Source organism: Rhopalosiphum padi, chromosome 1, assembly GCF_020882245.1.
Source record: "Rhopalosiphum padi isolate XX-2018 chromosome 1, ASM2088224v1, whole genome shotgun sequence".
NCBI classification, from domain to species: domain Eukaryota; kingdom Metazoa; phylum Arthropoda; class Insecta; order Hemiptera; family Aphididae; genus Rhopalosiphum; species Rhopalosiphum padi.
This window is the reverse complement of record NC_083597.1, coordinates 28424821-28449291: the sequence shown is the minus strand read 5'-3', so window position 1 is coordinate 28449291 and position 24471 is coordinate 28424821. Positions and strand designations below refer to the sequence as shown.

At 26.9% G+C, this 24471-nt stretch overlaps 2 protein-coding genes across 8 annotated transcripts in view; one reads left to right on the top strand and one right to left on the bottom strand.

Moving 5' to 3' along the window:
- LOC132918426 (uncharacterized) overlaps positions 1–9393 on the bottom strand; it is a 13913-nt gene extending 4520 nt beyond the window's left edge. The window contains exons 1-15 of one of the 3 annotated variants that reach the window (XM_060979639.1): positions 8935–9393; positions 7245–7418; positions 7067–7150; positions 6780–6974; positions 6239–6418; positions 5946–6161; positions 5613–5774; positions 5327–5540; positions 5110–5264; positions 4959–5039; positions 3009–4328; positions 2771–2938; positions 2563–2709; positions 1459–1529; positions 243–486 (exon numbers count right to left, since the gene is read on the bottom strand). In XM_060979639.1, coding sequence (XP_060835622.1) covers positions 243–486; positions 1459–1529; positions 2563–2709; positions 2771–2938; positions 3009–4328; positions 4959–5039; positions 5110–5264; positions 5327–5540; positions 5613–5774; positions 5946–6161; positions 6239–6418; positions 6780–6974; positions 7067–7150; positions 7245–7346 — 3339 coding nt within the window. In that variant the 5' untranslated portion in view covers positions 7347–7418; positions 8935–9393. The remainder of the gene's footprint in view (positions 1–242; positions 487–1458; positions 1530–2562; positions 2710–2770; positions 2939–3008; positions 4329–4958; positions 5040–5109; positions 5265–5326; positions 5541–5612; positions 5775–5945; positions 6162–6238; positions 6419–6779; positions 6975–7066; positions 7151–7244; positions 7419–8934) is intronic. The other 2 variants (XM_060979638.1, XM_060979640.1) reach the window with 2 other exon arrangements.
- Positions 8796–24471, top strand: LOC132918428 (UDP-glucose 4-epimerase-like). 5 transcript variants are annotated; one of them, XM_060979646.1, is made up of 7 exons: positions 8796–8814; positions 19688–19867; positions 21309–21427; positions 22524–22637; positions 22746–22925; positions 22990–23304; positions 24076–24471. In XM_060979646.1, exons 2-7 carry the CDS (start codon positions 19735–19737, stop codon positions 24283–24285), a joined length of 1071 nt encoding a protein of 356 aa, XP_060835629.1. In that variant the 5' UTR covers positions 8796–8814; positions 19688–19734; the 3' UTR covers positions 24286–24471. The 5 variants fall into 5 exon arrangements, with proteins under 5 accessions (XP_060835629.1, XP_060835624.1, XP_060835625.1 ...); XM_060979641.1 differs by lacking the exon at positions 8796–8814 and adding an exon at positions 17044–17292; XM_060979642.1 differs by lacking the exon at positions 8796–8814 and adding an exon at positions 19090–19187.

The window sequence follows — 24471 nt, the reverse complement described above, 5'->3', positions numbered from 1 at the left end:
AAAAAATAAACTAATTTACTGTCATTTATAAAGGTATAATTTAGAAATGATTTAATAAAAAATAATAAATCAAAAGTTAATTTACTACAAAAGAAAAATCATTGATACATTTCGAACATATTTAATTAGTAGTAGTTGCTATTTCATGCAAATAAGGCTATAGAATACTCTATAACAATAATAATGCATATAATTCTGAGTCCTAATATTAACATATAACACAATATAAGTATGATGCTTACCATGCTTTCTTTAAATAATAGATAACGGTATTTATTAAATAATGACGCTTTTTTATCCAACATTTGTTTGGCAGTTGACTCAAATATTTCATCAGCTAACTCTAAATCTCTTTCTGATAATACGGCTTCATTTAAGCAGTGGTACCGCGATAATCGTTTTACAGCATCACTTACTGAACTAAAAGGCGTCACAACATCAGGATTAGTTGCACCAGATTGATCAGCTGCTATCCGCTCAGAAATTCTATAATAATAAATATTATATTTCATTACATCGGAAAAACTTTTATATCTTAATACATAGAATATACTAAAAACTCAGTTAGCTAACTTTTACCCTATAACACTTTTAGTATAATTATTTCTAAGTCATATTTCTATTTCATGAGAAAACAGATTTTATGCATATCAACCGAGATACTGCATTTGACCATGTGACCTTTATTGTGATAACACATGCTCTACATAGGCAATACCAGCACAAAGCCTATTCGTACGAGAAACTGACTACATTTAATTAAATTTAAGTCCGAAATATAATATTAGTAAATATCCAATAAATTTATAATGTAGCGATTTATTTTTAAAAAGTAATTTATATTAACATTGTTAACTTCTCAATATAGAGTTCTATGTCATCATTAATTGTAGTATTACTTTCAAGATTCAAAAAAAAGACCTAACCTCTCTAACTTGATTATCAGTAAATAATTTTGAAACTGATGGTTTGTCACATACATGAATTTATAATCACTTAACAAAATTGTATAATCTATTTTTTCTTGAATATTTGAGAGGTGTATCATTAGTACTTTACCTAGTTTTGAATGAAAACCTTCATCAACAATTTCGATATGTCTTTGATTTAACACAAGTCCACATATACATAAGTTATTATCAAATATCTTTACGTAAATAGTATTGAAATTTGGCCAGATAATATCCTTTTTTAGACTTCCTAATAAGACATTAATTGGACAAAGAACTTTTTTTACTAAGACATAGTGGACTAAATAGATTACGGCTACGCAATATACAATGAACAAAAATACCTCGTAATCCAAAAATGTCTAACCTTTTAAATACAAAATGGTTTGGATTGTATATTTATATTTTAAGATGGAAAAAAAATTATGATAGTATACTTTATGAAAACTCACAGGATAAAAACAAAAAAAAAAAAAAAAAAAAAAAAAAATGGACACTGAACACTTACAATGATATTCGTTTTGAAGCACTGAATGCAGGAAGAGTTGGAGAAGGTTCACAAGATGTTTGAGTTCCAACCTATAAAATAAATAAATAATTATTATTAACTATAATATTAATTTAACAATTTCTTTTATGTTTAAAATTATAAATATCTCATTGTTCTATAAAAAATTAATGAAAAAATAAATCTATAAATGTAGGCTCTGTAAATCAATGAGGTTTATTTAATTGAATTATTAGTACCCAGCATATATTTTTATAAATTTTACTATGTACATTTTTAAATTTAAGTAAAATCACTAATTTATTTCCATATTTTTTAATTTTAAAATGTAATTTTGAGCTTTAAAGCTAATATATAGGGTTTGAGACTTCTTGCATTTGAATGTTTTTTTGTAGTGATCATACATTATTCTAGGCATTATAAATTTGTTTTATGAAATAGTGAAACTAAATCCTTAGTTTCAGTTTTCATATTTTAGGAAAAGTGCATATTTGAGCAATTATTAGAATAGGTATTTGTGCAAATTTCACATTTCTTAAATTTGTATGTACGTAAAATTGTCTGGAAAAATCATACTTAAATAAATTGTAAGTAAATCATAGTCTGTTGTATCTAACTCGTACATCTGTTTACAATAGTTTGTGTTTACAATAGTTCTTTGTCACTTAAGAATCAACCTTTTTATTGACATTGTATAGTTGAAATAAAATCTAATGACATCCCGATTCTAAATTGTACAACAAAATGAAAAGCAGTATTTATTCATTCGATAATCACGGTTAACTGATCGCATATCACATGTTTATGTTATTCCTTATTAACTCAGGATAAGTGCCAGTTTTTTTTATAAATTATAAATTATAATTAATTTGTTTTTTTTTTCACAATTTTTATTGTTTACCTACCTAATTTTTAAATTTTTATTTTTATAATTATAATATGTGTTTTCAAAGACAAAATAAAAAAATTAGCTGCATATTTTGACGATTTTAAGTACAACTAGTCCCGAACCCTATTAATACTAATATAATAATTAAGTAAAATTTGATAAATTAATAGATGTTCAAGATATAATTTTTATTTTAAAAATTATTAATTACTCACTTGTACATGCAAGGGAGATGTTGATTTATTACTAGTTGGAGGAGATGCAGTAGTTGATGTTTGCACCGTAAGAGGAGGTGACAAGGTATGAGGTGGACTTGATGCCATTGGACAAGGTGGAGGCACTAATCTTACAGGTGTAGATACCTAATAAACATTTTATTAATTATATATTGAATTGCATATAGACAAATAATTAAATTCTTACATAGGTAATTCCTTGTGAATTTTGTCCAGAAACAGTAGGAACAATTTTGCCACATTGTAAAATTTTTTGTTGTTCATTAAACAATCTTTGTAAAGCAGTTTGCTCACTACTTGTACGGTATTTTTTTGCGCTCAGAGCAGATATTTGATTTTGAACTGCTTTTAACAACTAAATATTGACAAAAATAATAATAACTTTTTTTATTTATACACAATTTAATTTAAAACTGTTGACAAACCTGTTGTTTTTGTGGCGTAAGTTGTATAGTTTTTACCCTTTGATTTGAAATACTACTCTCTGGTGAATTTAATGGAACTGGTGTATCGTGATGTTCTTTCTCTTTTTCATCACATTGAAATACCATTGGTTTCACAACAGCAGCTCTTTTTACTTTTCTTGGTTTAATAGGTGCTTTATTAGCACAAGGTGGAACAACCATAGTTTTATTGATCAATATATTTGGATGAGATTGGGCAATACTATCTAAAAACGCATTTTGAGATTGAACTTCTAGTGGAACAGAAGCTTTAGGAGGACTATTTGGCCTGAATATTTTTGATGTAACCGCTAATGGACTTCTGTTATTTGTTCTATTAATAACAGATGTTTGATAATTAGACAATGTTGTGTGATTATCATTTGATTGTGATATAACGGCAGCGCATGGTTTTGAAAACTGCATATTACTTTGTTGTGGTGATGTTACAATAGTTAAATTTGGTCGATTTGGCAACATTGGTGTAAATGACTGAGAAACATTTGGTGATGGTATAGGAGAATTATATGAGGCAGGACTCTTAGAATTACTTCTAGAACTATGAGACATAGCTGGGCTACATTGAGGACTTATCACAGATTGAATACTTCTAGGACTATGAGAAGATACTGGTACGGTTTTAGACCTTGATATTGAAGTTTGCATTACTCTTTCAGAAGTATGAATTATTGGAGTTTGATTTTGTAATTCTACATTTTTATTCAATGTAGAAGAAGAATTAGTTACTATTTGCAATCGGTTTTGTTCTTCATTAAATAAAATATCATTGTTTCTTGAAGAATCATTGTTAGCTGCTACTAACAGCCGACTATCCATCATGTTAGATACAAGTTGAATACTACTACTTTGCTGATGGTCTAAACTTGACACCATTGTACTACTGCTATGCATTACTCGAATACTATTATTTTGCTGCATTACTTTATTTTGATCTTCAACAGGTGTTGACATGACAAATTGCTGATGATTTTGTCGATTTTCAACACTTACAGGAGTACCAGCAGTGGGGAACATCAAATGTTGGCCATTAATAATATTTTGTTGTAATGATTGAGGTTCTAATACAGTTACAATTTGAAGACGACCAGAAACATCTGCCAAAATGCGCATGCCAGAACCATTTTGCGGTTGGGTGGGTAACGTTGCATTTCCTCCTTTAAGAAGTAATGATTCAGCACCAGCCACACTCAAAACAGCATTTTGAAGAATGTGACCACCATGATCAGCAACTAACTGAGCTAACTGTGTTTGAGCTGCAGCAGCAACACTTGCAGAAACATTCTATAAATTAAAACCAATATTGATCAGGTTAATAAAAATATTCATAATCAACAAAAACAATTTTTCATCATTGCATAAATATACAAATTAGTAATTTAAAAATATTAAGAGTAATAAATTTGCACATTTACCAATTAAATTTCAAACCATTTCCAGGACAAGAAATGTATTGAAAATAGCATAAAAAATATAGTAGGTGCAGGATTCGCGTAATCGCTAGGACATCACCACCAGTGCATATAAATTAAAATCCGAATAAAAAAACACAACTTAGAAAATGTCCAAGTTGAATCTCATATTGTATAACCTTAAAATAGCGTCACGGTATAGAAAAAATCATAATGATTATTTTGGTATAACAAAAATATCATTTGTATAATTAAGTTTGGAAATAAATATGATATAATCACTAAAATCACTCAACTCATCACAAAAAAGATTGTTTACTTTTCATTATCATTAATGTGATCAGTAATATGCTGCCTATTTAGCATACTTGAGCTAGCTATTTTGATAACTTTACTTTATATTTGGTTGCTGAAGAGCATATAGCATCAGGAATAAAATTATAAAACAACTATTGTCAGTTTTAATATACATGGTAAAAAATCATATAATATTTCAATTTACCTGAGTTAATGTATTAGTGGTAATCTGTGGTTGGTGTACAATCATACGTCCATCTTCTACTAAAGACAAACGAAAACCTCCCTGCAACATTATTTAAGAAATTAATTAGATTTTTATTTGAAAATAATAACACCCAGCACTGAACATTTACCTGAGATGAAGAAGTAGGAGTTTGTAATTGAGCTAATAAAGGCGCAGATTGCTGATGAGATTGTGGAGGAGGGGTTGGAGTTTGTTGTATTCTATTATTTTGATTTAATTGATTTTGTTGCATTATAGGTGTACCAGATTCTTCTTCATCAATGCCTAAACAAAATCAGAAATAGATTAGTCAAATAGAAAAATATTGATTTGTTTGTAGTACTAACCAGATAATTTGATTAGATTTGCAAGGTCTAATCGTACAGGTTCATCATCTTGTGGCCTTGAATGCATTTTTGGTTTCTTTTTTTTAATATTCATTGACCTATTATTTGATGGTTGTGTGATAGTGGATTGAGGTGATAATGCAACTAATGCTGGACCAGAACATGTTTGGATTTGCTGTAATTGAACACTTTGGCCACTTACCAACCTCACAACCTGATATTAAAAGAATTATATAACATATTAATATTTATGAATATTTCTTTAAATGATTACATTATTACTAACCTGGTTTGACTGTTGTCTAGGCTGTTGAAGTAAAATTTGAGTACCATTGCAAGTGACTTGAGCTTGTTGGGTATTATGGTTTTGAGTATTAGGGGATCTAAGAAAAAGCTGAAGACCACTAGTTGTTTGTGGACCAACTATTACACCAGCAGTAGGCATAATCTAATTTTGGTAAAAATAAAAATATTAAGTATAAAAAAATAATTTATTTAGGAAAGTATAATATATTATATGTATTATATTATAAGACAAAGAAAAATAATAATAATACAATGATATATTTAAATTACCAAACATAAAAGAATTGTATTTTTTAATAAAATGAAAACTTACTTGATTTATCAAGAAAGCACCTTGTTGTTGACTATGTATTGAGGTTGAATGATGTGTTTGTTGCGACTTAATGCTGTTAATACTAGCATGGTTCTGTACATGATTATTAGGTTTAGGTAATATTTGGGGTGGTTTATTTTTTACTTGAACATTATTTACATTATTTCGACTATTTGATTGAATAAATTGTAAAACCGGCCCATTAGTACTCATCATCTGTATGAAAAAAAATGTATTAACTTAATAAACAATATAAAATTATTATTAATAAATTATTTGCAAAAATTGTTTACCTGATGGATAACTTGTGGTTGGGGTGTAATAACCCTCTGTTGAGGAGAGGGAGTAAGTGATCGAGAAGAGAATGGTGATGAAGGTGATTGTGGTATACATTTTGTGTTTGTGGTATCCAATATTGCTGTAGCCTGTTGTTGTTGAACCATTGTACCAGATGTGTGCTGCTGGGCACCCATCTAAAAGATAATATTAAATCAGTGTTATTTCTACTAGATTAAAACTAACAATACATTTAATACAGATGATCGTACATTATTCTTGCTAAAATAATATTTTAGTTTTTAAATATTAAAATTGTAAATTGATTATCATAACCTGATGATTGGGGAATTATTTGGATAACAGTTTATAAGGAAAAATTAGTACATAACAGTTAATTAAACAAGTATTATAAAACATTTTTGTAAGTATACATGAACAATTGCTGTAAATAGGCAAAATGTAGGTGACTGGTAAGTTTTAAACAATACTTTAGATTTTCTAGAAGTGATGTCACCGATATAAAATAAATAAATACATTAATTTATAGTTATATACCTGTCGTATGCTTGTTGAGTGAAGAATGTTTGAGTGCTGAACATGTTGATGTAGCACTTGTTGAAAACTTGTATGTTGATGTAATGTTGCAGCTTGTTGTGTGGTTACAGTTGGAAAAGTGGTTATTCCTTGTCCCTGAGAACTTGCGAGAACTAGTTGAGGTCCTCCTGCAAGTACACCATTATTTCCTGTACCCTGAAAATATGATTAATAATTATTAATCATAATAATTGTTAGGTATAAAAACAAAACTTCAATAATTATTGTGATATATTTAAAATATTTACTGTAGTTTGATGATGAAGTGTTAATGTTAACCCTCCTGCAGCAGCTTGTTCTTGTTGTGCTTGTATATGTTGTAATTGTTGATACTGTACAAAAATTGATATTTACAAACATGAGTATTATGTTTATTTTATCATAGGTATTTAAGAGACAAAATTCAATAGAAAACAAGTTACATACCTGATGATGAGTGAGAAGCACTGAACTGGCAGGGCGGCCGTCTAATAGGCCCTGTGGTATAGAATCCACGGTGCCTTCCAGTCTGCAGCACACACCATACATTCAATTACGCTTTAGCCACCTAGAATTGAATTTTATTCTGATTTATTTTTCTCGTTGAATTCTGTCAGCTACCTAAAGTATAAATTTATAGTAAGTAGGTATATAATATAAAATTGATTTCATTTAATCACTCATTTCAAAGAGAAACAAATAGATTTAGTACAAGGCTGCCCAAACCTAAGTCTGTCAATGCATTTAAATTTTATTGTGTATTTTATTTTATAATACCAACCAGTTAGCATTAGGTATATGTTTATTTATTGCAAGCTTATCAGTATTATTTATATATTTATAGATTTTTTGATATTATTAAAACATGTGCATTTAAAACTTTGTTTGATTCGAATACCTACCTATTTAGTTATCAATGTATAGAATAATCATAAGTGTAAGCAATTATTGTTCATAAGATGGCCAGTCAGCTAAATATAATCGAAATTAAAGTCCGCTTTCAAAATAAATTGGGAAGCCTTGCTTGGTTGAGGACTAGGTACACAAATGACAAATCCATCAATATCTATTGACTTGGTTTGTAAAAATAGTTAAAAAATGATTATGGCTGAGTATCTATGTAATTATTTATAAATATTTCATATATTTACTTATTTTATGAAACAATTCAAATTTGGTTTAGGATCTCTTAGATTTAGGATCTATGAAAAATAAAGACTCATAAATTTGGTTATTCGTAACTCGAATCGTGATATTAAAATTGTAAAAAGTTTGGAGCAACATTCAAAATATTAGAACACTTAAATGGTTACATAACAGAAAAGATAAAATATGCGAGATGCGGATAAGAAGACAATTATTGTCATACAGAAATTATACCATTGAAAATGCAAAACTGCGGTAAACAAAACCGAAAAAGAGGAATATATCAGACATGCAACGGCAACGAGGCAATAAATTTCCCGCCTAGAAAGTCCACACACGATTCGCACTTCCTAGTCGGTCGCGATTTATTAAATCTATCGTCGAGACGAGAATCTCGACCATTCGTTTCGAAAATTCGGCACATAACGTCTTTTAGCTCCAGCCAAATGGCAACGGAACATTTTAAAAATCGAAAACCGATCACGTCCTAAACGCCGTGACGGGACGAGCTACGGTGGTCACGGACAACTGCGATCGCATTAAAAGTTTACTATCGATTACCCAATAACGACTTGTGACCGGAACACGCACATAGCACTTTATCAGCGGCGTTGTGGTGTTGACAAAACAAAAACTGCCCGCTGGGGAACATTAACTCCCGTACACGTACTGAAGTGCACGCGAGATACGTGTCTTTGTCGGTCCAAGAGTCGCTGCCGTTGCTCAAAGTGCCGTGCGAGCGTGTACCGGTGCAACTTGCAGTGTGCAGAAGAGGCTCGCACACGGCCGCACGTCGTATAACGGCAATAACACCAATACGTCCAATTACAACGTCTACCTATTATAATAGATTAGGCTCGACGGCGTACAGGTAATCGTAGTACTATTATACTTTATTGTTATTGTTTTTGTTGTTACGGTAGGTAGATGGGGGCAAATGGGTATATCATCATCATTATTATTATTATACTGTTGTTGTTATTGTTATTACTTGTTGTTGTCAAATGCAAATATCGTGATTATTTTTCGTCCGGTTTTCACGGCAAACGGTGATCCTATTTATTATTTATTGCTTTAGCACCCTTACCGTTTCTCGCACGACGCCAGCAGCAGTGTCCGGCAATTCGATTCCGTTACATAATAATAATAATAATAGTAATAATAACAACGACGACGACGGCGGCGGCGACGGCGACGATCGCGATAATTCGATGGCGGCGCGCGGCACTAATGTCGCGGTAGTTCGGACAATAACATCGCCGTCGCACAACGATACACGGACGGCAATTAGCGTGGCCGATAACAACAACATAACATGATATTCACAATAAACACAACGACGCGCGATACGTATTTCGGGCACTACTACTATAATACATTATCCGTCGTCGGCGGCACGGCCACATAATTGATGATGAGCGAGTGTGTGTGTGTGTGCGAGCGCGCGCAAGTGTGTGTGTGTGTGAGTGTGTGTGTATGCGCGTGTGTGCGAGTCGCTCGCGCTCCGCCGTGCGTGTGTAAGTGTGTGCGTGCGTGCGTGCGCTATCGCTATCGCGCGGCGCCGCGCCGTAGTGTTAGCAGCGCGCGCGCGAGCGCCCGTGTGTGCGTCTGTGTGTGTGTGCGCGCGCGCGGCGCCCCCCTCCCCGCCGTCGAAGACGATGTGTGCTTGTGTGCGCGTGTACACAAACAACAAAAATCGAACGGCCATTTTATTGTTTTGCAAACGACGACAACGCACGAAAGGATAAACCTGCTGCTGCCGCCGCCGCGGCCGCTACAGATCCGTCATCCCATAAAACCGCCAGTGTTGCCAAAACAGTTTATAGAAACCCGTCCGATCGCGGCCGACGATCCGTCACTGCCGTGTTCGCGCCCCACGGTCATTGTTGCCGCGCAGTCTCGCCTATAGACGGCATACACATAATATTGTTATTATTATTATTATTATTAATATAATATTATTACGATACTACCGTCTCGTCTGTTGTGTTTAGTGTTTACGAGTAAGTTTACGTCGTTTACGACAACAACAACGATAATAAATCATATCACCATTCACAACGTCCGCTCCGCTATCACGATGCGACTAATTTATTGCGTTAACTCGTTGTCATACCCATCACACGTCCTTAATTATTATCGTTTTTATTACTCGTTAATTACTGCATTAGTGTAATTACTAAATTAGCAGTATTAGTAATTACTAATTAGTACTAATTACGTATCGTTATGAATCGCGCGTGTTTATTAAATATCGTTTAATTAGTCCACCACAACGGATTTTGAATAATAATTTTGTTTACAATCGTTTAATATTTTTTTCTAAAGCGCGAGAAATAACAAATATTTTTTATTTTTAAATATTTATGGTATAATTAATTTATTGTTTAGAATTTGTTTAATTTTGTGTAATGCAATATTGGTGGGAATAATTAAACATAATATAAAAACACGAATTTACTCATAAGTCACAATTTTATAACATTAATATTATATATTATGTTGTATTAATTATATTACTATACTATTTATTTATATTTATACCTACCCGTACAATATTATGAATGGATGTATTTTATTTACGCACATTGTATACTGTATACTTAACAATGTCGAGCCATGCTGTGGAGAAGGAAGTAATTATATAGAGTAATAATCAAGACTATATTATAATGATATACAAATTTAAGACACGACGTATTTATTGTATTGCAGTCCTTGCATTCCTAAGGACACTTGATTATAATATATAGTTATAATCATGCATAACATAAAGAATAAAGTATACAATGTGGCCGTGTTGGTGTGTACAGAGAGAAAGGACTAATTCTTACGTCCTTAGGATTTTGAGAAAGAATAATTTTTTTTCTAGCAGTATTTTATCGCCTTTAAGGTTTTAACTATTGCATACAGCGTATAGAACCTGGAGCAGGTCTAGAATTTTTTTTTTGGGAGGGGAACATTTTTCATATGATGTATCATATCATATAATTTTATAAACACAATAGGGGAACTTTTATTCCAGTACTTTTTATACGAGTACTTAAAATTTTAATTTTTTATTTATTTATCATTTTCATTATAAGATAAAATGTTCAACTTTTTTTTTAGGCATGAGAAATTAAATATTTTTATTTTACTTCATAAATTTTGATAAAAAATTATTTTTTGGGTCAAAATTATTTAAAATTTAATACATGATCCTACAAAAGTTATTCTACTTATTCTTATATCTGTATAAAAATATTAAAAATATATAATATATTTTTTTTATGTATTTAAAGTTAGAATTTTTACGAAATTGCAAAAAATTGCTAATTATTTAATTAAAAATTCATAAAAACTTTTCTTTGTTATCTAAGTTGAAAATTTAATACAATATTCTTCGTAAGACAATTATTTTTTCTAGACTTTTTAACTAACCTATCAATTTGGACAAAATTGATTATTTAAACAATAAATAACGGTCTATTTTAATTATATTTTGATTATAGACTATAGTAAAACATTATTCGTGTATACCTACTTAAACTTTTATGTATATTATTATTTATTATCATAAACCTAACCGTGTAACTAGGGGAGGACTTGGTGGGCTTTAGCCCCCCAGAATTTTTGGGTAAATGTATGTGATTATAAACATATTAGTATTAAAATTATTTAAAATATAAATAAAAATAAAAATCTTAATCATTTGAGTTACCCTTGGAAAACCTCCGGTAATCCGGACGACACTCGGTCTGAATTCATCCGGACTATTGAAACTCTACTCAGTAGTACTATATATATAGTTCTATATAGAGTCTACTGTAATAGTTATTTTGATTTATAAACAATCAAACTTTATTACATGTGGTGATTCGTAATCTCCACCCTTTTACTTCAAGTAAAGATTATTATTTCCGCTCTCTTGAAGTTGGTAGTTTGAAACCACTGGGAAATTTCATAATATTGAAAATAAATGTATTGTCTATTTGCTTTTTCATTCATCATGATTCATAGTAAAAAATGTTAAACATTTATTGTAATTTCTATATTATACCTACACAATAAAAACAATCGTTAAGATATCTATGTTCTATATAATTACAAATTTTGAGACTGAGCATAATATTTTTATTAAATTAAGAAAAAAAATGTAAAAAACAAAAATGCTAAATAGTAAACACCAATAAATATTTAATAGTTTATAATTTATCTAAATATTTTTAAATTGTGTATAGGAAAAAATAAATTAAGCGATACTAAAATTTTCGAGTTCTTACGTTTAATATTTTTTTGCAGAGTAATAGTCAATGATCAATATTGCTAAATATATTGTATTTACAATTTTTGTACGATTTATTGTAGAAAAAAATCGTTATAATGCGATTTGAATATGAATATCCAATGTCAACATTTGAACTACGATTGCTCATATGACATGTGATAACACTATTATTATTTTTTTTGAATTTCAGTAAAAAAAAAGTAACCTCGTTTTTAATTTTCATGTTAAAAATTATTTTATGAATTTTTAATTACAAAATAATTACATTTTAACAAATTACTTTAAATAATGCTTTTATATAAAACAAATTTTCTGTTTTTGATATTTTTAATTACGGTAATAAAAAATTATGAAAAACCTTTTACAAAATTACTAAGTTTTTGAATAAATAAAAAAAATAGGTTATTTTTATATTAATAAGTATTTTAAAAGTTATATTATGTTAGATGTCTAAAAAAATGTTATTATGAATATTTGATGAAAAATGCTTGTACCTAATTGTTTCTTTTTAATTTTTAAGGTATTAATAAAGGCCTACAGTTAAGTAATTTTGGCTCTAAATTGTAATTGATTAGCTCTTCAATTCTAAATTTTTTTTATAGATTGTATATAATTTTACCACATGATTATAAGCGAGTAATTACTAATTATTATTATTTGTTTATGTAAATTTGTGAAAATACCTTTTAGGAAAGCTTATACATTAGTTAAATAGTTAAATAATTAATGGGTTTTACCAGTGGCATATTTATGATGGGTTTCCACCTCCCTGCCACCTTCACCATCGATACAAAAAAATATTTTGAAGACTTCAAATTTTAAACATGTCAATATTCAATAATATAATTATTTATTTATTTTAAAAATTAAAATTATGACACCCCCTTCCCACGCAAAAAAAAAAATTAAATAAAATGTATTTATATATAAAATATAAATTTTTAAAAAAAAATAAGTTTTTAAATACGTTACTGAGTTTTACTACATATTAACATATTTTATATTAATAACTTTTTTCATAAAAAAAAATTAATTAAATCGGATTTTTTCCGTTAAGTAACTGATAAGTTACTTATAATAAAACATAATTTTATAAGATCTTTTCTTAATTTGTAATTAATTCATTACTTCATATTCAGTAAAACATGTGTATTCTAATTTATATATAGTAAACTTTATTATTTTCATTATCATATATAAGTAGGTGTTTAATGTTCTTATTACTAACTTAAGAGAACCCTTTTTTTTAATCCATATTAATTATTGCTTAATCTCCATATTAATATTTCAGACTTGTTTAATATTACTGATGTTCTAAGTTTTAATTTTATATTTTTCATTCTACGCTGTTCTTATTAAACACAAATACAATATTTTTATATATTTGTTGTCACAGTTATTAATTAAGATAATTTTAATTTTTTTACACCGTTTTACCTCACTTATCTCTTAATTAACCTAGCTATAATTGTTATCAAGATTTAATTATTCTCATATTTGATGAATTACCGCTGTATTTTATTCTATGAGAACTTATCATACGATTCATATGTATATATTTAGTAAATTATTCAATTTATTTGCAGTTTACACATTTATTAATAATTCAATGTAATTTATTTAGAACTAAATCCTAATTTAGTATATTCAAAAATTAAATTTGATCTTTAATAATATCTAATAATTAAAGATTTATAAATATGATATATAACGTATTAACTAATGTTTAATTGTTATTTTTAATGGCATTATGTTTATCAATTTACATGTACATATTATATTATAATAATTATTAATCGGTAGTTGGTATAGACCGTATATGACAGGAATTAAATAGTATATAATTTATTGATATAATTAACTTTTATAAATATATAGTCAATATTCGATTATATGATAGCATGTATTATTTTCTCCAGTGAATTTATTTATACTGCAACCATAATGTTCCTGCGTGGATAGCCGTAAAGTATGCATACGTTTTACGTCATTCTCGAATTGCTTACATATGTATACCGTAATTTTTAACGAAAAGTTTCTTTTCTTTGCGATATTAAAAGAGTTTCTTAAATCTCTACCATTACACAATATACACACCTGTCAAACTCGGACCCTTTCAAATAATTCAAGTACCTAATTATAAACTGTAAAATTAAGTGTATGTAGGATTTCTATTTTTTTCTATAGTTCTGTACCTATACTGCTTACTGTTCTGACTTCTCTAATCTCTAGTGTCTAATCCCAGTGTCTCACACAATAACAATAATACTCGGGATGCCATCACGTGCAGGCATAATCTCTAATTAAAATTTTTAAAAATATTAACAACAACGATAAAACTAATAAGGCTCTAAATAAACATTGATTATCTGATTATCTATATCTCTTTAAATGTTTTCTCAAACTTTAAAAATTGCCAAGTTGTCAAGAATTTGCTTACTATTTGTAATGTCAAACCATTACTCTGTTCTCAGTTCTTACCTATTTCGGATGAATCAGACCTAATGGATTGAACAACTCAACGAAATCTTCTAGTCAGGGGCAGCCGCATACCTCTAACAAATCATTTAAGACTACTATATTGCCTCTTCTGATGTTCATTAACGGCATTATTTATTATATAGATTGGAAATGAATTAAAACATATTATTTGTCCCAATCAGTTTCTCTTCTAAATTTACCTTATCCCAGGGAATATAATTGTCTATAGTATGAAATTAAAAAGTGTGTATTAACTGGTTTTATAGTTTTTTCCTTTATTTTATTTTTGATTGATTGATTTATAAATACATATTAATACATTTTGTCATATTTTGTAAAAATATCTTTTCTACATAATATATATGTTACGGACAAAAATCAAAATTAGGTAAACCTCAGAAATGCCCAGGAAAACGCAAATTATGTACGATACTTTGGCAAACTGTCATATTTTGGTTTTTTCTCTGATAAACCACAACCAACCTCATTTGGGCAAACTCGTAGTGACTTATATTGTAAGATTTTATTACGTATTTACGTTTATAAGAGACCACACGTAGACAATTTTGTTGTTATCGTATTTAATCTACTCTTTATGTTATATATTTACAGAATAGGTACACTTTATCTAATTAGATTAATATTTCTGGTTGGAGGATAATAATTATAACCATGTATGTACATAAAGCACCCAAAAATATATTTTTGTCCTGTTTTTATAATTAAATATACTAATTTTTTTTATTCTTAAAATTAACATTATACTTAATAGCATTATATTTACATTATTATTTATGGATATTTATTCATATTTTATTATACTTGAACAATAACATTTATTTTATAGGTTGGTTACAACTCTGTTTATTTGTAACATATATACTAACTGTTAACCAGGGACATGCCTAGAAATTTTGTTCGGGGGTGGGGGGTCAATATTTTTCCGCATATATATTATATTATGAATAACTTTTATTAATAATTTTTTTTTTTTTGGGGGGGGGGGGGGGTTGAACACCCAAAATCCCCCTAGGCACGCCCCTGCTGTTAACTATGTATACATAAATTAATAAAGTATTATATATTATTCATAAAGAAATTTTGATTAATTCATTTTTATGTGTATGACTTAAATATATTTTGATAGGCGTAGAGACAAAGTTTTATATAAATTGTGTATTATGATACTATAATAGTATGAAAAAATATTTATTTTAGTGATAAGTCTATGCTTCATTTCATCTTAAAATAGATATATACAATTTAGACAACCTATAGAAAATTAATCCAATTTTTTAAGGACAGTAATGCTTAATTCCATATTTACTAATTTTAGTCATCAAAACTTCAAAGAGTAGTCATTAAAAATATCCACATGTCCACTCCAGTCGAAGACATCATATTGACAATTAAGGAAATCGGACAATCGGTCATTCGGTTAGAAATGTAACTAATATAAGACAATACCATACAAAAATGTAATTTCTCATGTGTTTCGTTGACTTTAAACCAAAAAGTACCTAGTGCTTGTATAATATTCCCTATCACATCGATACTATATGTCTATATACTAAAAACTATAAAATGAAAATTGAAGAATCACAAATTCACATCGATTCACAACGACAAATACTACAATGCCTATACTAATATCATTGGACATAATCTCAAAAAGTATTAACGTCTTTGTTAATATTTTTGAAAAAAATTCAATCAAAAGTTAATCAATTTTTTGTATTTTTAAATTATAACATATTATTTATTTCATATTTCAAAGCAGAATATTTTTTTGAGTATTTAGATATTTATGATACACTTATTAGAAATACATTTTTGACAAGCATAGTAATTATGATTTAGAACATTTTTTTTCAATTTGAGAGATTAGAACATGATTTTCTAAGAGCTGGCATAAACATTAGAGATATTTGTGTAATTATTACTAATTTGTAAATTTGTTCCTCTAATATTCGTGGACACTGTGTAAAGGATTATCTTAGGATGTTGGAAGTTGTCTTCTATGGTACTATTAGCCGTGGTACTGAATACTGTGACAGCATACCAGCCATCAGGTTATAGTAACTGGTTATACTATTTTATATTTGATAAAATGTTATCTAATAGTTATCTTATCAAACAAATAACAAATATAATATTTTGTATTAACCGCTATCCACAAATTTAATTATTATAAAAATTAAACACATAATTAATAAACATTTGTTAAAAAAAAAACATTACATTTATTAAAATAACTATAATATTTATTAAAACATTTTAACATTTATTATCAATATAATGTTAAGTGATCTGAATAATATCTTCCAGCATTGATTAACTGGATACTTAAATATTTAATCAATGCTTTCAGTATTCACTATTCACTAATCACTATCACAATATCATAATTATTCACCGCCATTTAGTATTTACAAAATAGTAAATACTAGTGGTCAAATGGTCAATTGATTTCCATAACTTCTGACCAACTCTGAACGCATATCGCATTGACGCGTGTATTTATTATTTCGTCTTTGGGTGTTATGGGTAAAACGCGTTCTTCTAATTTTGTGTCATTGTTACACTCAGAGATTGTTCGTGAGTATATCTATATTTCATAACTTCATATTTCTAAAAACTTATTAATTATCATTTTGTCAAATATTATCTATATAATTATATAATTATATATATTATTAGATTTTTATAAAGAATTTACATTTTTAAATAAATTATTTTGTTTATTTCAATATTCATAAACAGTTGTAGCTTATTAGGTTTAATTAAAGGAAAAAAAAGAAAAATTAAAATTCTTAATACACATATTCATGATGATTCACTAGCATGTTCGACCTCATTTTTAACTTAAACAATAAATTTGTTTAAATTTTGATTTTTGTAATTTATTATTTTTATGGAGACCAAATTCTTAAACATTTAAATATTTAGATTATTATACCAGTGTCTTATGGGGATACCAACTAATTTGTTTCTGTAAATTGTTAACCAGATGACTTGAAAATGTTTATGTATCTAAATCACATTTTAACAAGTAGTTTTTGAATAATTTAATTTTGTAATAAATACTATTTATATTCTGTATAACTACTAACTTTAATAGCTTCGTGTTGAGGTTAAGTTAACCTATTAATATTAAATTAACCCTATGTATTAGGCTTTAAGAATTATAAGGGCTGTGAATTTAATGCACTAAAAACCTTAAAATATAATAATATCATATAATATCACATAACTGCAATAAAATATGCACTTAAAATATTTTCGAAATTGAATTTTTATATTTATATTGATTAGTATATTATTTGCATAAACATTTATTAATTTAATAAAAAAAAAAATTATTAAAAAATTAATTTTATTTTAATTTTTATTTTGAAGTTGATTTATTCTTTAATAATGCTATTTGCCTGAAACATTTTTGAATAGGTTTTCAAAGATATTAATTGATGAAATTTAATTAAAAATACCGGAAAATGAACTAAAAATAGAAAATGTGACCTTTAGATCTTTTCAATAGATTCGATAAATGTCAAAAAATGCAAAATAAAAGTTTCATAAATGGATTTGTTGTTACATAATTCAAATTATTTATTTACAAAGCTACGTTTCGAAATTCCCCCACCAAAAAAAAAACTTATAAATAACTTTCTACAAATCTATCTTCAGCTGCTCAAGCCCACCTTAAATTAAATATGAATTGAAAACAAGCATAAAGATTAAAAAATAAACATTTTAACTATAACTTGATCCTACTCAATTTAATGGCTCTAGTTATGTCTATGCATAGGCCTATAATGATTTCAAAATTATAAGCATAACAATTAATATTAATTTATTAGCATTTCATAAATAAAAGTAAAATAAAAATGAGTACCTATTATAAATACTATATTTAATATAACATCTATTTTATATTTTTATAGAACCATTATTATTAATTTTTTTAATTTTATTATTCATTCAGTAACTCATAAAAATTATCTGCATGACGTTTTGCAGTAAAACAGATTGATTCTCAATTTAACATTAATTTCAAACATTGTTTAAGTTATATAAATTTAAATAATTTAATGAAAATATAGGCTTCAATGATGAATATCCTTGGTTTATCACCCTATATTGATACATAAAATTAATGAGTTATAAGAAAATATATTTTTTTAATTTTTGTATTTTATTTATAATTTAATTATATAGAAATTCAGGTATAAATATAAATAAAGTCAAAAAAGGTCATAAATATTAGATATTTTAAAAATAACAAACAATTTATTACCTAATTAGTAAGTATTGATGTATTGTAAGTATATGTGTATACCGTCAAAAGATTAAACACTAACGTCATTATATTTATGTCCTTGAAGTTTAAGAATATCTTATCTATATTCTATTATGGTTTATTACAAATACACTTATATTGTGTTCAATATAATGACTTGGCATTATTTAAACACAATTTCCGTTTCTGTATTGTGAGTTAAATTTTTTTTTTTTAACTAATTTCTAACAATTTTTAATTTAATTATATTATCAAATTATTTTTTAAAATACAGGTTGAATTATTGGTGTATAGGTAGTTATATTAACTTTAAATTTAATGGTAATCAGAAAATAAAGATAAAAGAAAAACATTTTCTTTTCATAGGCTAATAAAAACTATTTACCTATATTACATTTTAAATATCTTGTTTGAACTGTAGTTAATACATTTGTATACTCACTTTAAATGCAGAGAGTTTTAATAATGTGGGTATAATAGCATTTAAAATATTTTATTTATATGTTTTTAATTGTATTCTATATATATATATCTATATTTTCTGATTCTGAATTTATTATTTACAAATTAATAACAATATTATTAAGGTAGAATATAGAATAAAACCACTGTAAAGGGATTTGGTTTTGTCTTTTATACATTTATTAATTATTTTTTTATAAAAAAATTTATAAATACATTTTATTTTTTTAGAACATTGCTGATAAAAAATACACCTGGTTGTAATTATTATTCACAAAATGGATAATAACAAAAACAAATGTGTTTTGTTAACTGGCGGTGCAGGGTATGTTGGTAGCCATACTATTATACCTTTAATTGAATCCGGGTATGAGGTGGTGGTCTTAGATAATTTGTCAAATGCATGTAAAGGTATGTTATACTACGTTTATTTAATATGTGTCAAACCATTAAACAAGATACTGTATTCATTCCTCTATAAATATTTTTTTGGTAACGGTGTAATAAGCAGTCTACGTGTATACCACACTGGTGTTGTACGTGATCTACCAAAAACTACATACTAATAGTTTATTCAATTTTTTTAAAGTAAACTATTAATTAATTTATAATAAAAATAATAAGTTGCTTTTATATTGTTAAAAACTTATCGAACATTAAAACCTATGATAAATGTGTATAACTTCACCATTCTTCTTGCAATTTCCTTTCAAGCATAGGGGAAGTATTGTTGATATTTAATATCTAATAATATTAATCAACTTGTGGATTTAGATTAGGTAATCACAAAAACTATGGTAAATCTTTTACAGCATCAGAGTGCTTTACATGTAGATTACACAAATTATGGCTGATAGCTTACGACACTGTTACTATTTATTTGTATTTATTATTCTATTCAGTTATTAATAATACAGATTAATTCATATAAATACTATTTATTTAGTTATCAAATGTTAATTAGAATTATATTTTTTAATAATGATACCTTTTTTATAGTTTGTTATTAGTTTATTGCATTGTTTAAATCATAGTAAGACATTAATTGTGAAAAAAAAATGATTATTTAATAGGTAATTTAAATTTTAAATTATTATTATTATTATTATGTATTTAAAAAATCAGTTAACATAATATAAGTTATAATTTTTAAACTTTAAATGTAAATTAAATGCAATAAAAGTAGATTTAATGGTTTAAAACTTTACATTAACCTGTTCAATAAAATTTCATAATATTTATATAGTTACATATTTACGCCTCAATCAGGTTAGCATCTGAATAGAGTTAATTATAACTGTTTTTCATGCTTTACATCTAATCTAATTTCTAAACTGTATTATTATTTATTATGCTTGCTTTTTTACTTGTATATTATATTGAAATCAGTGTTTGAAAAAAAATGAGTATTGATATGTATATTAAATGAATAGTATTAAACATCATTCGTTTTTTCTTCAAATAAATTATTAACAGAATTCATATCTGAAGAGCACTTGGATAATTGTAGGCTTTTACAGTTATATACATTTTTGTATTATCAATTAGGTGAAAAAATTGAAAATATTTTAAATAATAATTTCAGTTCATGTTTTTTTTTTGTATTTATACTCTCATAAAATATTTGTCTTTCTTCATTTGGCAATTCATTTTTTAATAAATAATTTAAAAAAAATAACCTAATGAATATGTTCATTAGGTAATAAATGTTAACACGAACAAGTTTAATTTTTTAAGTGAACTTTTCCAACACTGATTCACTTCTTTATAAAAATAACTAACAATTTGTTGTGTTTTATTTTGAATATTTACTAAAAAAAAAAAAATGTGTTTTAAAATACTTTTAATAAAGGAAATGAAGGACAAAATCCAGTTCCTATATCTCAAGTGGAAAAATTAGTTGGTAAGCCTATCACATTCTATAACGTTGATCTCTTGGACTACGATTCTCTCTCCAAAGTGTTTGATAAGGTTAGCTGTATGGTTTATTATATTAATTTATAAATGTTACAATATATTTGTAAATAATTTTAGCTTATAGTTGTATACATGTAATGATTATTTGTAACATTTACATAACATAATTCTCATTAAAACTTATGTAGTAAGAGCAAAATATTCACAATAAGAATGTAGAAAATAAATATGATACAGTTAAATAAAAACTCAGATAAACCTCTGTAGATGAATATAGATAGTGAATATATAAATACAAAAATATAGGTGGTTCAGGGGTAAAGTTTCTGAGCATGTGGTGAAGGAGCTGGTCATGGCTATATGATGTGATCAGTGGTGTAAACAATGGGGGAAACCCTCCTATAGACCTTTTTTTTTAAATTTTATAAAATAGTGTTCCTAAAGTAAGAGCATTACAAAAAAACAAAAATAAAAAATGGCCAGGATTGTGGTAAATTTTTATTATGTCATATTTAAAAAATAGTACACTGCTAAACTAATGACTAATCAGTAATCATAGTATATTAATTTTATTTAATAAGATTATTAGCAGAATAAAATTTGACACCACCACTGATAACAACAATGCCCGCATGTCCGTCGGCTATTAATATATTTTTCTACATTAGAAAAAGTTTTAAGAAATAAGAATATAATACACGGATGGATTTTACACATTTACAGTAGTTTATTATTTATTATTTTAATTTGTATGTACCTAGGTTTCAAATTTTTTTTTTACCTTGTCCCTCCATACATAAATTATGTTTATGCCACTGGATGTGATGTGATGGTATAGAAAAGGGGAATTCTGATTGCGAGTAGAATAAGAGAGGGTTCTAAAGAAGACTTTCAAGAAGATCTGGAATATTCTTTATTTCTTAAAAGAGAATTAGATATTATCAAACTAGTAGTTAGCTTCAATGTGTTATAAGGAAAAGATTTTATATTTATAAGATTTTGTGATCGTGTGGATAAGTGAATACTTATGATGAGTAGTTGGATATTAAGAATATATGAAATATAATATACATTTTTTGTCAAATAATTTACAATAATTAATTAATACTTGATACATAATATAAAAAATTATATTTATTGATTTTTTTAGCATAATTTCTGTTGTGTTATTCATTTTGCTGGATTAAAAGCTGTTGGTGAATCATGTATCATTCCTTTGACTTATTATCGAGTCAATGTCTCAGGGTCAATCAATTTATTTCAAGTATGTGAAGTGTAACTACTAACTTGTATAGATAATTGCTTTATTAATAAGTAATCACTAAGTAAAATTATTAAATATTTTATGTACACTAATAAAATTAATTGATAGGTTATGAAAGAACACAATGTAAAGAAACTTGTATTTTCCTCCTCGTCTACAGTATATGGTGAACCACAATTTTTACCAATAACTGAATCGCATCCAGTTGGTCAAAATTTACTTAATGGATATGCTAAATCAAAATATTATATTGAAGGAATAATACAAGACTTATGCAATTCTGATAAAGTATATTTTAAAATCATCATAATAATATATTCATTACTTACCTCCTATGTGTGTTTATTATTAGGAATGGTTTGTGATTATTTTACGATATTTTAATCCAGTTGGAGCTCATCCTTCTGGAATTTTGGGAGAAGATCCTACTGGAATTCCTAACAATTTAATGCCATATGTTGCTCAAGTTGCTGTTGGAAATCGACCATGTATTAATGTTTTTGGAAATGATTATAATACTGTTGACGGAACAGGAGTAAGAGACTACCTTCACATTATGGATCTAGCCGAAGGTCATGTTAGTGCATTACAGAAGTTACAAAATGCAGATGAAAAAGGAGCTATAGCCATAAATTTAGGCACGGGGAATGGATATTCAGTATTACAAGTAATATTTTTTTCAAGCATGCAATTAGATAAAGAATTAAGTCAGATTTTAAAAGAAATTTTGAATTGGTAACATAAAAAAAAGTCATTGATTAATTGTAAAATTATATTTTAACACATGAATTTCATATATTTTAGAAAAAGGAATTGTAATTATCCGAAAAAAATTTAAAAATATTTATACATAAAATAATAACTTGAATAGATTCTTATAAATATTTAATTTAAAAGAAATACTATCAAATCATGTATAGCTATTACCTGAATTTAAAATATTTAAATATACCATGTTATTTAGGGATGGGTTTTAGAACCTCTGAACATTTTAAACTTAGAAAATATAAATTGGGGAAAAAAATTTAAGTTTGAATAGTTTAAGTACAATCAAGTTTTATAACTTCAAATATTATTTAATTTTTTTTAACAATTTATTATTTAGCAATCTGTTATAATTTGAATACTAACATTATATAATAATAAACAGAATAGGTTTAACAGATTAAAGAAACTTATCATTGAAGATATTAGTTGGGATAATAGTTACACTATGTTCAAATATAACAGAAGATTCATAAAAATAAATTGTTGGTTAAGTTAAAACACTGTTATATATCTATTTTATTTTAAAACCTGTCATACATAAATTTTTAAGTTCTGATTTATGTTATCCCTAAATTATTGTTTTTTAAAAAATACAAAATATAATTGTATTTTATTTTATAAAAAAAAATTAACCATATATTAAATCATGTTTGTTAATTATTCTGTTCAGGTAATTGATATGTTTAGTCAAGTTAGTGGACAAAAAGTAAAATATGCTATTGTTGATCGTCGATCTGGTGATTGTGCTTCTTCTTATTGTGATGCATCATTTGCCAAATCATATCTTGGATGGGAAGCTAAAAGAACTTTAAAGGAAATGTGTGAAGATACATGGAGATGGCAGTCGTTGTATCCTCAAGGTTTTTCTACTAAAAAATAACCATACCATGGTTACTTTAAAATTATGAACAAATTATTATTGTTATTGTTTTATTATAATTATTATCACTTATAAAACATTTTTGGGCATTTTTAAACTGTTTTATGTTTATTTAATTTATATTTCATATATTATTATACAATAATACAATTAAATATACAGTTTTAGTATGATATTATAATATTA